At 48.2% G+C, this 16,382-nt stretch overlaps 1 protein-coding gene across 9 annotated transcripts in view; it reads left to right on the top strand.

Annotated features, from left to right (window-relative positions):
• Positions 1-13,047, top strand: part of MAD1L1 (mitotic arrest deficient 1 like 1) — a 366,422-nt gene extending 353,375 nt beyond the window's left edge. For all 9 annotated transcript variants that reach the window (XM_030484959.1, XM_030484958.1, XM_030484963.1 and 6 more), the window contains one exon: positions 11,903-13,047. In XM_030484959.1, the coding sequence (XP_030340819.1) occupies positions 11,903-12,061 (159 nt within the window). In that variant the 3' untranslated portion in view covers positions 12,062-13,047. The remainder of the gene's footprint in view (positions 1-11,902) is intronic.
• Positions 13,048-16,382: the final 3,335 nt, after the last annotated feature.

Raw genomic sequence — 16,382 nt, 5'->3', positions numbered from 1 at the left:
CTGCTCGAGGAGAGAGGAGTCCTGTGACTGTTTCACACTGGGGTTACCATTAAAAGCCCATTTCATGGAAACAGAATTTACCCAGCCTGCACAGGCCATTTGGTTGTTTTCCTTTCTATTTTGGTCTTCAGGTTTTCCTGGCTGTGGAATACCAGTCTGGTTGAATAACCCCCCAAATACAGTTACCAGCTCCACGCACTCAGAAGGCTTGAAGTTGAAAAACAAATGGTGATTATTTTTTGAATAACCATAGAATCACAGAACAGTTTGGGTTGGAAGGGACCTTCAAAGGTCGTGTAGGCCAACCCCCCTGCAATGAGCCAGGACGTCTTCCGCTAGACCAGGTTAATGACATCTTCTCCCCCAGTATAAATCTTGACTGCGTGTATAGATGCAGTCTTAAGAAATGTGCTTCCCCACAGGGGGGTTGTGGGCTTTTCAGAGTTAAAATTTATTCTTGAAGGCACAAGAAAAAAACATTTTGCATGTTCAAAATGAACTTTCTTTCTTTGACTTTCTGGGTCGTGACAACTCCTGCTCACTTCAGACCTGTTGACAGTCGTGCTGATGACAGCAATTTCAAATGAAGAAAATGTGAGCCAGCAAAAAAGGAAGAGTGATAAAAAGCGTCTCCCTCAACTCACACTAAGACTGTGAACTTTGCTTATTGATGTTGCAACAGCAGCTAACGTTATTTCCAAAGCCAGCACTTAAATTCCAATTTGGTAGATCATAACTATAAGCAAGTCACACAGTCCCATAGGAAGAGGTAATTATTGACCAGTTCTTGCCCTTAGATGAGCAGTGGTTTTGCTCTTGGTAGCACTGGCTGTGTGCAGAAGTGACTAATATGTGTCACCAGTTTCCTTGATGTAAAGCTTACACCTGCATTTTAGCCCGGGGTGCCAGACTATGACAAACAAGAGCTAGAAGAGGGTAATGAATAAACATGGTGAGAATTTCAGCTGTAATCTGCCATCAGGTCCATCTGTTACTCCTTCCCCCACAAGCCTTGCAAACTCAATGAGCCGGGAACAGGCATGCTCCATATACTGTCCCATTCTTCAGCCACATATCTAAGGTCTAATTGTCTGCTTGTCATTAAGTTTATCACTTATGGTCTCTTGAGCCATTATTGGTCACAGGATTTTCTTCTTCAGTTCTTTAGCCTTCCGTCCACCACTCTGCTTATGACAAGGCTTTCAGAAGGATACTGAAAAGATGAGGATAAATGTATTAATCACATGCTGGTGTCTGCTGTATCGCAGAGTAGCAGTTGCTCCAGGGAGATGTGCCTCACAGGCATGTGTCCTCTGCTCATTTAACCATTCCCAGCCTCTTGCACTCACCCTCCATCTCTTGCAAAACTAGATGCTCAGCTCCCAGATGAGGGGGTTCTTTTCCAGTTGGCAGCTGAGTAAGTCCTAAAGTCTGCGTGACCTATTCGCACTGTGTCATGGGCAGGCGCTTCTGCTGGGGTGAGTCTCGGGGTTTCTTGCTTACTTACTCTAACCTGAAGAAGGGAAAGCAGAGGTCCCTGGCAGGAGCATGGTGCAGAAGCAGCTAAGCAGAGGAATGGCGCATGCCTGGTGTGACTCAGTGAGTGGGGAAGGCTCCAGCAAGTTCTGCCTGTTGGGGAGCAGTGGTTTGCTTTGGGGAGTGGATGCCCATCTCCCAGGCAACGCGGCAGCTTGCAGAAAGCTGCCATCAGAATTCACTGTGGTTCCAGCCATCTCTCATCGATGCAGGGATTTGCAAACTTAGCTGCTCCTGTTCTCTTACAGACCTCATGCTCACAGCTGCAGTTCACAAGTGGAGTATCTCCCCGCTTTGGGAACCAAGCCATCTTAATGAAAAGCCCACACAGATGATTTGTTTTTTGCATTTCTCCCCATTCCTTCTCGTGTTCCAGAAAGTCCCATGTTCTTGGTTCTCTGCTCCTCTGTTGTTTCCAGCTCGTCTCAGTAAGGGAGATGAAGAGGAATGTGATAAGCAACTTGGCTGGTTAATGAGCTCCCTGTCTAAATGAGGGATTCTTGTGTGCTGGGTTCATTTGCCATGCCCTGGTATCTCCCTCAAGTTGTCTGCTTGCTTCTGGCTCTCCTGGGAGAGAGGTTTGGGATCTGGTTGGAGTTGCACCTACTTTTCCCTTTGTGCCAAGCCATCATGTTCAACGGGGCTGGGTGCAGACCAGAAAGCGTCTCTGGATGGCAGGGCTGGAGAGCTACATGGGGCTGGAAAAACAGAACTGAAATAACACCCATTCCCCAGCATTGCAGGCTACAACTGCAGACTCATTTCAGAGAAAGTAATGGCAGATTTTTCTCTCCCTAATTTATGTCTCTCCTGCATATGGCTTCTATGGAGTCACTAATGTTACAGACAGATGGGTTGGCATTTTACTAGACAGAACACATGGGCTAGATGTTAATGCTTGTTAGTTACTCGCTCTGCAGCTTGACCAGTCCAATACGGTCACCTCGCAGATGGTTGGAAAGCTGCAGCCTGGGTGCTGGAGCAGTCCAGCTCTGCAGCACGTGGTTGTGGCAGCAGTTGGGGTAATGTGTGTTTGGCTGCTCTGTCTGAAGGGCCTCATTGTAGGTCAGAGATACCTGTGGCTGGGGGATCAGTGTGGCTTCCCCATATGTCTGATCTGTAAAGATCCCGAACCTTTTATTGAAGTATACTGGCTTTAAAGGCTCAAGTCCACAGTTTGGATTTTTCTAAGATGAGGTTGGAAAAATTCTGTGAGCCCTGTGCCTTGCTCTCATCTACACTCCTTCATGGATGATGTTTATAAGCATATTTGGCTGGTGAATACTCTTTGGCTTGTTAAAAGGTATAATTTATGATCTCAAGCTCTGACTTACAGCCTACTGCCAATATTAGTTTTGAGTGGACGTCCCATGCAATTTTCCTTTCTGTGATGTGAGTAGTCTGCTGTGATTTACTCTTGCCAGAATTGTATACAGCTGAACCATTTCTAAGTATCACCTCAGCAAATCTCCACAGGGTCAATCTCCTTGGTAGCTGATTCAGAGACCCCCATCAGAATCTGTGGATGCAAAAGCAGGTGCTACAGGTGAATCATAGAATCATAGAATCGTAAGGGTTGGAAAGGACCTTAAGATCATCTAGTTCCAACCCCCCTGCCATGGGCAGGGACACCTTGCCCTAAACCACGTGGTTCAAGGCTCTGTCCAACCTGGCCTTGAACACCGCCAGGGATGGAGCATCCACAACCTCCCTGGGCAACCCATTCCAGTGCTTCACCACCCTCACTGGAAAGAACTTCTTCCTTATATCTAATCTAAACTTCCTCTGTTTAAGTTTGAACCCATTACCCCTTGTCCTACCACTACAGTCCCTAAGGAAGAGTCCCTCCCCAGCATCCTTGTAGACCCACTTCAGATACTGGAAGGCTGCTATGAGGTCTCCATGAAGCCTTCTCTTCTCCAGGCTGAACAGCCCCAACCCTCTCAGCCTGTCTTCATACGGGAGGTGCTCCAGCCCTCTTATCATCCTCGTGGCCCTCCTCTGGACTCGCTTCAACAGCTCCATGTCCTTTTTATGTTGAGGACACCAGAACTGTACGCAGTTCTCCAAGTGAGGTCTCACAAGAGCAGAGTAGAGGGGCAGGATCACCTCCTTCGACCTGCTGGTCACGCTTCTTTTGATGCAGCCCAGGATACGGTTGGCTTTCTGGGCTGCGAGCGCACACTGCCGGCTCATGTTAAGCTTCTCGTCAACTAACACCCCCAAGTCCTTTTCTGCAGGGCTGCTCTGAATCTCTTCTCCGCCCAACCTGTAGCAGTGCCTGGGAATCATTTGTGTTAACATCTTCCCTCTTTAACAATACTGATGTTAGTTTACAGCATAATGGTGAGAGGCTGAGTGCATCTTGCAGATGAGACAGGGAATTTTAGTTTCAGGACTTGTCCTTTAAAACTCTCAAAGCACTTTTGGAAAATGCATGGATATTAATCCACCCTGAGCAGTATTCAGGGTGGATTCTTCACCTTGAATTGGTTTGAATTGTTCAAACCAATGATTTAAATTAGATATATTTGTCTCTGTCTGTCCTGAACTGTTGAGTAACGTTAATGCACCCTGATAATAGCTGTCACATTTTTCCCTGGGGGTTGTTCCTCGGTGATAGGTGAAATCACAGCAGTTCAAAGACCTGTCTTCCAGGATGAAAAGCTCCATAGGAATATTCAGATATCAAATAGTAATAGTCTGAATCAAAAAATACGCTTCCCTTATTTTAAAGCCTTTGAGCTTATTTTTATGGCATCACATTTGACAGTCTAAAGGGCACTAACCTGTAGGAGAAACCTTTTGAGAGAAGATGCTGACTTGCTCTCCGCTGTGTAGAGCACCGTCCCCCAGGATTAACACCAACCAGTTTTCCCCATGGAGCGGGGTGCAGGCACTTCAGTGCACAGCCCTGCTCTTTTCACGTGTTTCATTTCTTACATCAGGTGCAGGAGAGCTCACAGAGATCAAAACATGTAGCTGTAGGGAGAAACTCTGCTGTGCAATACTCCCTGCTCTGTGTTTCTTTGCTGCTGAGCGGGTGCAGCATCCAGGACCCCATCATGTGCGTAATGCCTGGGTCGTGTTTCTGATTAAGATGGAAGTGTACGAGCTGACCTCTTGCACAAAAGACATTGTGGGGTTGTGGTTCATCTCAGTGTTGAATAATAAGAAAGAGAAAGGAAATGTTTGCTATAAATCTCAGTGCACGCAGGACTGTTTCTCTATTTATCCCACCCCAGCTTTCAATTTTCTTCTTGGCATTGCCAGGCGCTTGCTTTTCTTTACTCAGCAGCTAAAAGCAGCTTTTTCATTACATTTCCTGGAAGGCCCTTTGCAGGCATCCATCCCTCTCTGCCTCATAAATTCACTTTATATAGCAAGCTGGTGACACAGAGGTCAGAGGTCTTGGCAAGAAGCAATTATTATAAAGAAACACTTTTCCCTTTTTGGGTTACAGAGAGGATATTAAAGGGGGAAAAACTTCGCTGCAGACAAGGAATGGTCATTTGTGAAAGACGGGTGACTTGATTGATGAAGAGCTGCACATCCTGACAGAGCTACCTTGGGCAGGCATCCTGTCAGGCCAGCTGAAACCTGCAGTTACCATGAAAAAAGAAGGGAACCAGTAAACAGTTTGCTAAATAACCTCATAAATATTTCCAGCCATGAGCACGTCTTGTGGTACAATTTGAGGGGTTTGGGGTTTTTTTAATATTTCTCTAATTTTAAATGAACAGCCTCTAATTAAAGTGATTTAGTGGCTACCTGGGGACCTGGTATTTGAGCAGTGCACGATGCTTAGGAGAGATTGATTGGTGAGCCGTAACTCAATTGGGGGATTCTGATAATGATATCATTGCCCAAGAGAGCCAAGTTGGAGCAATTAAATCTCAAAACCTCGTGTTTGGGTTCTTAGAACTTCAGCTGGCAGTTTCCACATGGGCAAACACACACACACCGTGTTTTCCTTGGGTATTTTCTGGACACTCCAGATTTCTGGCTGGCTCTGTGCTTGCTGGGCTGCCCCATGCGTGTATGAGCCTGTCCAGAGTGACCTGTAATGGTGATGTATGAGCTTTGCAGACCCAGGGAGAGGGTGCCAGCCCTCTTGGCACCAGTGCTTCCCCCCCTCAGCATCTGCACGTGGACAAGGCAGCCTTTGACATTTAGAAAAATCTCAGCATCCAAAGCAAGAGGCAGAAACGAAAGGATTTTCTCATTTAAAGGTCAGAGCCAGCAGCTTCTTAAAAGATGTTTTGAAATAGGCTTGTTGGGCTGTGACGGGGTTTATGTGTTTTAATGGGTGCCGAGGAAGGTGTCAAGAGGGAGGCAAGGACAGCCATCAGGACCACCAGTGTGCCCAGGGTGCTTGGTGGCAGAGGCTCCATGGCACACGTTGTGATAGTGCTGCAGAGGTTTCAGGAGGTGATCAGGTGGCACAGATGACCCTGAGGACTTCTGCTGATGTGGGAAAGTGTTGGGAAGAGGGAGTAACTGTCCCATGTGAAGAGGAGATCTGAGGGATTCAAATGATGAAGGCAAATTGCCAAAGAGATCGATGCGGTAGGGAGATGTGCATGTCCCACATTGGAGCAGGTGGCACAGCAAGCTTCAAGGTGGGGTGGGGAACACAAGGACAAGGGAAATGGGAGTAAGAACTGGGGCAGAGAGAGGAGAACGTGGCCAGAACATGGTTCATAATGCCAGAGGAGCCCGTGGACCTGAACAGAGCAGGGAGAAAGTCTGCATGGAGCCTTGGATGTGAAGCCGTGGTGCCCCTTCCCTCAGCATGCACGAGGCTGTTTGTGGTGTGTATTCAGAGCAGTTGTGCATAGGGATGCAACACAGACAGTGATTTATGGAAGGAGCATAGCAGATGAGATGGTGCCTCTGTGATACATTCACTGGGTAAATGTCACTGGGCAATGATTCACTTGCTCATTTTGACCCCTAATAGATCTTAGCCTTGAAAAGTACCATCTACCATAGAGCATGGCTGAGCAGCATCTGCAAAGCAAACTGTGCCAAGGGGAGGAAAGCCATTCTGGCAGCCCTGCCAAAGTCCTGGACTTCATCCTTCTTCACGCTGCGGAGGTGTTTGAACTGGGGATCCCAAGCTGAGACACAACTCTCTTGCCTGCTGTGCCTGGCACAGAGTTCCACCATCACTGTTGTCAGCTTGCTAAAACCCATGCAAGAAAATCCACCTGAAGGTGTCTGTTTGAAGATGCAGGAGTCCTGCATGGATTGCATCCCCAAAGTCAGTTCTGCTTTCTCAGTTTGGAAATCAGAGGTAGAATATCCCCACTTTATGCTGAAATCTTAAGTTGTATTGAATGCTGAAGACCTCTTCTCACTTCTTCTTCATTTCTACCCCATGTTTTCTCATGATGCCACATCCCATGTCAGCATTCTGCTTGGGGCATGCAACTACCCTCTTTTCAATCTTATTCTGGAGTCTGAAGGTCTACAGGATGTTGAGTCTTATGCTCAACCAGTATTTTTCAAGAAACATCCTTTGTGTGATTTAAGTCACGCTGCATGCCACTTCATAGCTGATGGCACTTTTGGAGCCAGAGTGGGGGCATTCGTTGGGTTTATGTCTGAGAGAAGAGGAAAAGGGCATACAGAAAACTGTATTGGTGTACCTAGTTCAGAGTGCACTTCTGAACCCCAGGTTAGCTTGTAAATGACCAAAGGAGGCACTGTCACACCTCTCAGCTGGTGGAACAGTAAATGCTGGGATTTGGCTTTCAGGGAGGGTTTCTGTGCAACAGCAGCAAGGGGGGAAAGAGCCATCTCAGCAGAATCAGTGCAGTCAGAAGCCCCGTATATGTTAAGTTGAAGCAACAACAGCTGGTAGAACATCCTTTATGGTCCATATGTTGATGCATTACCAACCTGGTCCAGGCAGCTGCAGGTCCTTTCTCCAGCAGAGTCCTTTGGGAATGCCTGTTGCTCCTCTGCATGTCTGCTCCTCACTGAGATGGTCCCTGTTGGAGAGGAGAACTCACTTTTCTACCAGTTATTTGAGAGACTTTTATATGTCTATCTAAACTATAAATCCTTGAATAATTTACCAATTTCCAGGGCTAAGAGGAAGATTTATGATGTTTCCTTCTGGCGGGCAGCAGCTGATCTTGATTCTCATGGAAAAACAATCGTACTAACGGCTCCTTTCTCTGAGCAGATCCAGTAGCAGCTCCGGCAAGTTTATGTTGCCATGTGGTAAATAGACCTGTCTTCTTGTGTTTTACAATATAATAAAATCTGCCCAGTGATCTCATTGCTCTATGGGGTGGCACAACCCAGGAGGAGAAAAACAGGGGGTCACCCTTCAAACCTATCACAGGAGTTGCATCCCCCGCACCAGCAGAACAGAGCGTGCAGTGACATGGGGCAAAGATTGATTTCCATTGCTCTTGTAGAAAAGGTCCCCATAGGCCTTAAATCAGCCTGGACTGGCAACAGGGCTTAGTGAGAGCTGAAATCCTTCCTTTTGCAAGTATTTGAGATCTGAATAAAACATAGCCTAGACCTGAATCTCAGTAATTTGGTGAGCCAGGCAGATTTTTTTTCCATAAATTAGAAGAAACCAATATAGGTCTATGTAAAGAGCACCTGAGAGATGGTATTCTCATAGTACTTAGCTTCAGCATGCTGGGCTGCTCTGTGCTTAGGGAAACTGGGAGTGTGGGGGGAATAGTTGTGTCTCTAGTGAAGTGCTGCACTTGGCTGGCTCACTCAGCACAGCGGGGAAGGGGGGAGTGAAGCATGATGATGGCCCCCAAAGTGTCTTCTTGCATTGACTCCTCTATGCACTGGCTACGGGGCGGATAGAGGTACTCACAGGCTCAGCTTTTCCTTTGATCCCATGTTTGAATCTAAATCTTGATGTTTTGTCTTTCACACTTCTCTCTAGAAGGAACAGTGTAGTGAGTAGCTCTGAGTAAGCTGTGTCAATGGTGTTGGGTGCAGAGCAGTTAGAACTGGGTTTGAGTAAGCTCTGGTCTCTCTTGCCCCATTCCCACTCATGGGCTGTCCCTGTGGATCAGTGACACAAGTGACACTTCAGGTTCCTCAGCTTCATATTTTCTTGCTCGGTGGGCTTTGGTGGCTTTTGGCTTCATCTAAACTTAGAATTCCTTGGGATGCATCACTGGAGTAAATGGTGATTGCATTACATAGAGTGTGTCATGCGAATAGTTGGTGTGTGCTGTCACTTGCGACTTCTTGTTAGCAGGGATTATGTCCAGGAGTTTTTATTTGAGAATTGAGACTTTTTAACTTAAAAGATTGATGAAAAATGAGTGGAGGGAGTCCTAGCTGGGAACCGTGAAGAGGAGGACTCAGACACCCTTACAGATTTGGATTGCTGGAGATTTCACCTCTGTGTTTCTCATAAATCCACTTTTTAGAGCTGGAGTCGTGGGTCTGCTCTGCACTGATCCAAAACAGGGTAGAACAACCAGACCCTGCAGCATTCATTCAGCAGAGCATCCCCTCCAGTGTCCTTGTCATCATCCCCTTCTTGCTCCCACGCCACCCACTGCGGCTCTTCCTGCACTCACCGGGTGCACCAGGCAGGGAACAGACTGACATTTGAAAAGAAACCTTGTGAATTAACGGGAACATATTGCTATTATTTCCTATAATCACTTTATTTGTAAAGCACATGCTGCAAAGGTACTCCTGCTGTTGAACCCAAAGCAACAAAGCTATCTATATATCCCCATCTATACTGCTTTATGAACAGATGGGTGAAGGAAAAAAAGCAATAAAAACAAAGAATAAGAAAGGTAACAATGGTAGCAATTTTAAAACACTCTCAGGGAAAAAAAAAAAAAATCCTTATTTTTTTAAAAGCAGCAAGAGATTGAATAAACTGAACTGCAAGTGCATCCATCCTCACCGTTAGCGTGTAAACATCTCCGAGCAGAGGAAGAATTGCCTTTTTTCCAAGTGGCTGCCTTCTTGCCTTGTTCCTGTTACAGAAGAGAGTATCAGAAACCTGGGTGAGATGTGTGGGGTTTGGAAGCTTCTTGGGGTTTTTGGAGTTCCTGGGGAGGTGGAGGCCCCAGTGGGAAGGACAGTGCTTCCCTTGACCACCCGACAACCAAGAGAAACCACAGTCCCATTGAACTCAATAGGAAATAACATCGCAGAAGCACGTATTTGTTCACGTAACTTTCTCTGAACATTATTCTTCTGCCTCTGCTGAAGGAGGAAACTTTGGTTATGAAGAATAATAGGGAGAAATTACCATTAATCTCATGAAAAAGAAATTTTTCAAATGTAGCCTTCACCCACGATGCCGGTGAGCTCAAAGCAGAGGGGAGATTGAAAACATTTATGTTACTCCGTTTCCAAGATCATAAAACACAAGGAAATGTTCTGGCACTGGATGCTAAATTTCTTAAGGAACTGGCTTTAATTAATTAAACTAGTAAACCAATTAATGGATTTACTTGTAAATTCTTAGAAAATGAATTCTGTGCCCAAAGAGTGTTTTAAATCTGCAGAGGAGGCAGTGTGTATTTCATACAGAGCTTGACTTCCCGTTTTAGATGAATCCAGTTCAGCGCTGGCTTCAGAGACACAAGTGATGCATACATAATACTCGGACCTTCTTCCAAAACAGCGCTTCCCGTCAGCCAAATCCAGGGGGGGTTTGCAGAACAAAACCCGTGTGGCTTTCACAGCACCCAGCCTGTCTTCCAGCTCCTTGGATCATGGATGTATGTCCCTCCCTGTGCTTCCAACTGGCTTCTTCATCTGCCATCTCTCCCCTCTTTCTACTTAGTCCCTTTAATCTGACCCAGTGGTACATCAGATGTGCAGAAAGCAAGTCAGGTAGCTCCAGAAAGCGGCGGATTAAAGCACGGAACATCCTTTGGAGTCACTGAAAAACAACCAAGCTGAAGTGGAGGAGATTTAAACAAAAGCTAATTTACTTTTCCCCACAGAAACCTTGTTTAGATTCTCTGCCTGGCTCAGGGGTGACAGGGGCATCCTTGGTACCTTGTGCTCTTTGCAATCCAAAGTGACACATACATGAAAAGTTCATAATCAAATGTGTCCAGGCTCCTGAGAACATGAAATCAGAAACAAGCAGGCTCCCCAGGGCTCTTGGTGGTTATCGCTTTCCTTCTCTCCTGGCAGGTAAAGCCATGTTTTTCACTTCACGTGGCAATCCTCCACTCTGGCTCTTGGGGTAGGGGTCTGCCTCGCTTCTGCACGCCCTGGGATGATGCCGGCTTTGCCTGGTGCTGCTCCAAGGGGAAGCAGAGCTGCAGAGCAATTAGGAATGGGAGCATTTTGAAGATGAAAATGGCAAGGGGAAAAATTAGCATTTGCGCTGTGATGTTTTTGCTGTTTATTAATAAACAAGCTGCTTTCATGCCTCCAGGGGCAGGAGAGGCTTCAAGCATTCCTTATTTCTCTTGCATTTAGCTTTTTTTTCCGCTTGTTTTATATGTTGCAGGAGATTTGTAATCTTCTTCCCACATGTTGAGTTTCCTTATTTTCATGAGAGCATCTCTGGAATAATTCCTCTGGAGCTCTTGGCTATGCGCTGCTGGGCTGGTTTAAACATCCAGAAACACTTTAGGGATGCGGGGTGGATCAGCAGCTTGTTGGGAAGGAGTCATGCTAATTAGGAACAGGTCTACTTCCTCCTACAGAAGCAGAATGACTTCAGGGATAAGTGTTTTCATGGAGAGAAAGCCGTTGCACATAGCTCCTGCCTCCCCTGACTTGGATGGTGATGGGGATGGTGATCCTGATGTGAGCACCCCAGTTCTGTGCTGGCAGCGTGGCCTGGCCCCTCTGCAACCTCCTTCCAGGAGGGTCAAACCTCTTGTCTCTCCACTGCCCCATCTGTCACTTGGGGAGGCTCCCACAGGGTTCTGCATGGATAGGAGAAGGGGTGATGGGTTTAAACAGGGGAAGTTCAGGCTGGATATAAGGAAGAAGTTCTTTACTGTGAGGGTGGTGAGGCGCTGGCACAGGTTGCCCAAAGAAGTGGTAAATGCTCCATCCCTGGCAGTGTTCAAGGTTGGACAGAGCCTTGGGTGACATGGTCTAGTGTGAGGTGTCGCTGCCCATGGCAGGGGGTTGGAACTAGATGATCTTAAGGTCTTTTCCAACCCAAACCATTCTATGATTCTATGCCCAACTCAATAACAGCCCAGTTACCCTGTGTGCTGAACACTCATCCTGCAGCAGATAACATGTCCTTGATTACAGGTGGATCCATGCCAAAGGAGGCTTCAGGGCGATGCCACCAGCACTGCCCTGTGTCTCAGGAGGTGAATTAAACCCCTGCTGTATTAATGGGCTTGTTGTTCTTTGCCCTCAGGCCTCCAGCTCCTCCGGTCGAAAGATGCAGCTTCTGGAAAATGAGTTCTCCCGAACCATCCGGGAGCTCATCGAGCTCCACCTGCTTCGCCAGGACAGCATCCCAGCCTTCCTCAGCGCACTCACCCTCGACCTCTTCAGCCGTCAGACCATTGCTTAGCATCCCACTGCCAGTACCAGCCACATGGAGAGCACTCCTGGGCAGGTCACTTGAGGTAGCAAGGAACAATTCTCCCCTCCCATCCTTTATTTGTGGTATTGGGTTGTTTCTGTTTTGCAGGGAACTCCTTTTTCCCCCTTTCATCCTGAAATCCCACTTTGATTTCTCTGAAAAGCATCACTTCCCTCCTGTGGGAGGGCAAGTCTAGCTCCATCCCAGGGCTCTCCTGTGCCAAGACCCAGTTGCTGCCTTTGAACTGGGAAATGTGTTCATCACTGCCTAGCCTGCTTTGGCATCTCTTTGGGAATATGGTGGGAACTGGTGGTTTGAGGAGTCATGGCATCACCATTTGCAGCTTTTCACAAAAGGATCCCCTAAATCCCATAAATCCCCTAAATCTGGGCTCTGGCAGAGAGATGAGCCTTGCAGGAGGCTGGTGCTTCCTGCCGTCATGGTTGCCCTCTCCTAATGGGAGCCGAGGGCTTGGTCCTTGAAGCCAGGGACCTGCAGAAGGATCATCGTCATAAGTAGCAGATTCTATGTAGATACCTCCAGCTTTTGCAAGCAGCTCATCTCTCAACAGGGCTGAAATCATTTTCCAAGATATCCCGTTGCCTGAGTCTGCCATCACTCAGCAGACAAGCACAAGCATAAATTGCCATTAGAAGGCCCTGTACCTCTGTTGACACCACTGTGTTGTGTGATGCGCTCAGATGTCACTGGTGTGCTTTTTGTTCCACACCAACGCTCTTAGGCTCTTGGTTATTTCAGGACTTACAGAAGGTGGGAGGGAGCAATTTGGGTTGTGCTCACTGCTGCTGGGTTTAGCTTGCTGCCTGCCACCAGGCTGTGGGTACCTGTTCACCTTGACAGGGGTCTCCTTCCTCCTTTCCTCCATGGAGAACAGAGCACCCCCTCAAGTCTGACATTTTGTGTTAAAATGGATATAGTTCTTCTATTAGAAGAATAAAGTGTCACTTCCTGAACTAGGTGTACGGCTCCTTTATTTGGGATATACACTCTGCTCTCCCACATGTAAATCATGACAATGAATCGTCCATCGATGGTCTGATGCTGGTGCTGTTTTGAGAAGGAGAACATCATTATCTCAGTTTTTCCAGGCAAGTCTCATTCATGCTGTAAACCAGATTAGTTTGTTATGAACTTGTGTGTATATTGATTTCCTCTTGATATCAGCAGGAGCCTGCTTCCTAAGCTTACAGAGAAGGTAGCAGGCTAGAAAGTTAGCTTAGATGCTCCCAGTGGCTGCAGGGTTGGCCATGCATGTTGGCATCACTCTGGGACCTATCCATGTGTCTACAGGCATGGAAAATAGCTGTTACAGACCCAACTGATGAGAGGTGGAGGGACAAGCATGTGCTCGGGGGGGGCTGCAGCACCCATCTCCCCAGCCCCCTTCTCCACAGGGTTTGCAGGGAAGTGCAATAGCAAAAGTTGGGAGTTTTCTCTTCTGCCTGAAGTCCTGGAGGAAGATGAATTGCCTGGCATGCTGTGCCAGGGGAACGCTGCCTGATTCATATGCACGACATGGCACCGAGAGTCGCCTTCCTCAGTCATGGGGAAAATGAATCCTGACGTCAGGCGCATTCAGCTCCTCCGCCAGCACAATAGCGGATCCTGGCTGCCTCTGGAAATTCTTCTCCTGGCTCCTTGCAGGAGAAATGAAGTAATTAATAAGTTTACAATAAACCCTCTATCTTAGCAAAACACGGGTGAGGCGAGAAGCGATGCTGGAGAGTGACAAGGGAAAACACATTCTGCCTGTTGGAAAATTGCCTCCCAAGAGTGAAAGGATAATAAGTTGGGGTAGAAAACACAGTACTCTTCTGCGATGCCTTTGGTGGGGAGGAGAGGCAGATGAATTACTGCTCTGCACCCTGTTCTCCCAGCAAGACTGATTTGTTCAACTGAGTTTAATAGGCAGAGTGGCTGGGAGAGGTGTGTTGTGAGGATGGGTGCTTGGCTCCAGTGTGGAGCAGCGCCTGGTCCTGCTCTCGGCTTGGGGACTGCTGGGGTAACTGTCCTGCTTTGGTCCTGCTCATGGCGTTACGCTGTTTCACATCAAGCAGGCTTGGGCACAACATGAAACTGGGACTTCTGGGAAGCTTGGCTGCCATAAGACTCGCTGATGGAGGCCTGGGAGCATCCATGTGAGTGTGTGACCATTGCAAAGCCATGTGTGGGACACAGGCTTGCAGCTGGGCACAGGGAAGAGGAGCTGAGGCTCCCCGGTTTCTTGCTCCAGCACTGAATTCAGGATGAAGCCCCAAGCATATGGCTGTATCCTGCCACCACGGCAGCTCCCGTGTCTGCTGCTGTCATTGCACTGCTTGTCTCAGCCGTGACAGAGCTGTGAGGAGTAACTGCAACGCTGAATTTCACAGTGATTGCTCCTTCCATGCTGAGCTACGTGGGGCTTGACAGCACATCACAGGGTCCTGCCACTGTGTTCACTGCCCCCTCCACGAGTGCAGCCTCCTGGAGCAGTGCAAACAGAGACCCTGGTCGCCACCAAGGGCATGTTTCAACCACCCCAGTGGTGGTGGCACAAGTCCTAGTGGTTTTGGCTCATCAGTTGCAAAGCTCCAGCCTCATTCATGGAAAATCCTTTTAGAAAATCTTGGGAGATTGGTGATAAACTCGCAGTTGGTTGGAGGGGAGAGGAGGGAGTGTTAACAAGTGTGTATATGCTCGCTGGGTCTCCATGCATGCTCGCTGGGTTTATGGGCTAAAAGCTGTAAAATATGATTTATTAATGCACAGCTGAAGGATTATGTGTATGTGTCTTGGAGCACTGTCTTGTTTGCAGTGTTGCCTGAAGCTTCCCTTCACTCAAACTGCTTGCGAGCCCCCGCTCCTCTACTGATCAACCCTTTTCATCTGCGTGCATATATAAATGCCAAACAGGGGCAGAGAGCTGTCAAGTACTGCCATACGGTCCTTGAAAGCAGCGGAGCTCTTGGCTAAGGCAGGTGTTGCAAAGTTCATCTGCCTCCTAAGGTCATATTTCTGATAATGGAGCCTTTTGGCTCCTGCTTTGTGTCTCCTGGCTCTTGGCATCTTTGCCCATTGCTTGCATGAGCCTCAGAGTTGTCCTGGAAGTGTGCAATGCTTGAGAAGGAACTAGGGAAACCCTTTATGAATGAGCCATGAGGAGTTTGGGGTTAAAGATGCTGGTTACGGATCTTTGTTGTGCAACACTATAGGAGGAAGGGAAGAAGGGAAAGAGGGTGAAGCTGTGATGGAGGCAGGTACCCGGGGAGGGAAGGGCAGGAGTGGAGCTGGGGACAGATGGAGCGGAAGAAACAGAGCGCTGGACAGAACGGGAAGCCACAGCTTCTAAACTAAAGAAAGAAAAGCCATCTTCTCCCACTGACTGGCTGACACCATCTCCAGAGGCTGTGTGACAGTCTGAGCCTGGGCTCTCCCCACCTTGGGGGCTGGGAAGACGCTGTGATTCCCTAATTGCAGAGAGGCATTTCCCCCCTGCAGCTCCTTGCCAAGTGCCTCTTCTCCACAGATGGGGTTGGTTACTGGGGTGGCTGATGCAGCCACTGTCTGGGCAGCCCTGCGCTCCAGGTGGGCAGGAGCCATGATGGAGAGGGATGAGCATCCCCAAATACCTCCTCGCACTGCTGCTGGGTTGGGGGAAGAGCTGCATTGGCTCATGGAGTGCAGAGAGGACTGGGGATGGAGGGTGATGGGGCAGGAGCAATCCCACTCCTGGCTTTTGGATTTTCTGCGTGTCCTGGGACAAGCCAGTGAGGCCCTTATGCTCTGTGGGCTCTGTAAAATGGGAATATCACTTCCCAGTCATGGCCTCCAAACACTGGTCAGCACTGAAGGTTGTTTGATCCCAAATGCAGCTCTACAGGCATCCCAGTGGGGGTCATGATCGGTGGGGGTCAGACACAGCACCCCACAGCTGCAGCACTGGCATTGCTGTTGGTTCTCCATCACACCCCCCTGCTCATTCCAACACACCGAGCACCCACCCTTTCCATTCCCCAACCCCAGCAGTGGGCAGAGAGGCAGCTGGGAATGGTGTGAGTTGGATTGATGGGTGGGTGCGTCAAAAGAAGCCTCAGGGGAGAGAGGCAAAAGCCTTCCTAGGACATCACCAAGGTAATGCTGGACCCCAGCAGCCTGTGCTGCCCCGTGTGGGAGATGCTGCAGGCAGGGAAGGCTTGGTTCTGTTACAGCTTTTCACTGTTTGAAGACAGTGGGAAGATGATGACAGCGTCAGATGCCAGGTGACCATAGCTAATGATGGTGTCTCCTTGACGAGGCAAGTGTAGTA

This window comes from Strigops habroptila, chromosome 4 (genome assembly GCF_004027225.2).
Source record: "Strigops habroptila isolate Jane chromosome 4, bStrHab1.2.pri, whole genome shotgun sequence".
NCBI lineage: Eukaryota > Metazoa > Chordata > Aves > Psittaciformes > Psittacidae > Strigops > Strigops habroptila.
Note: the sequence above shows the minus strand (reverse complement) of the source record. Positions and strands in the feature narration are given on the sequence as shown.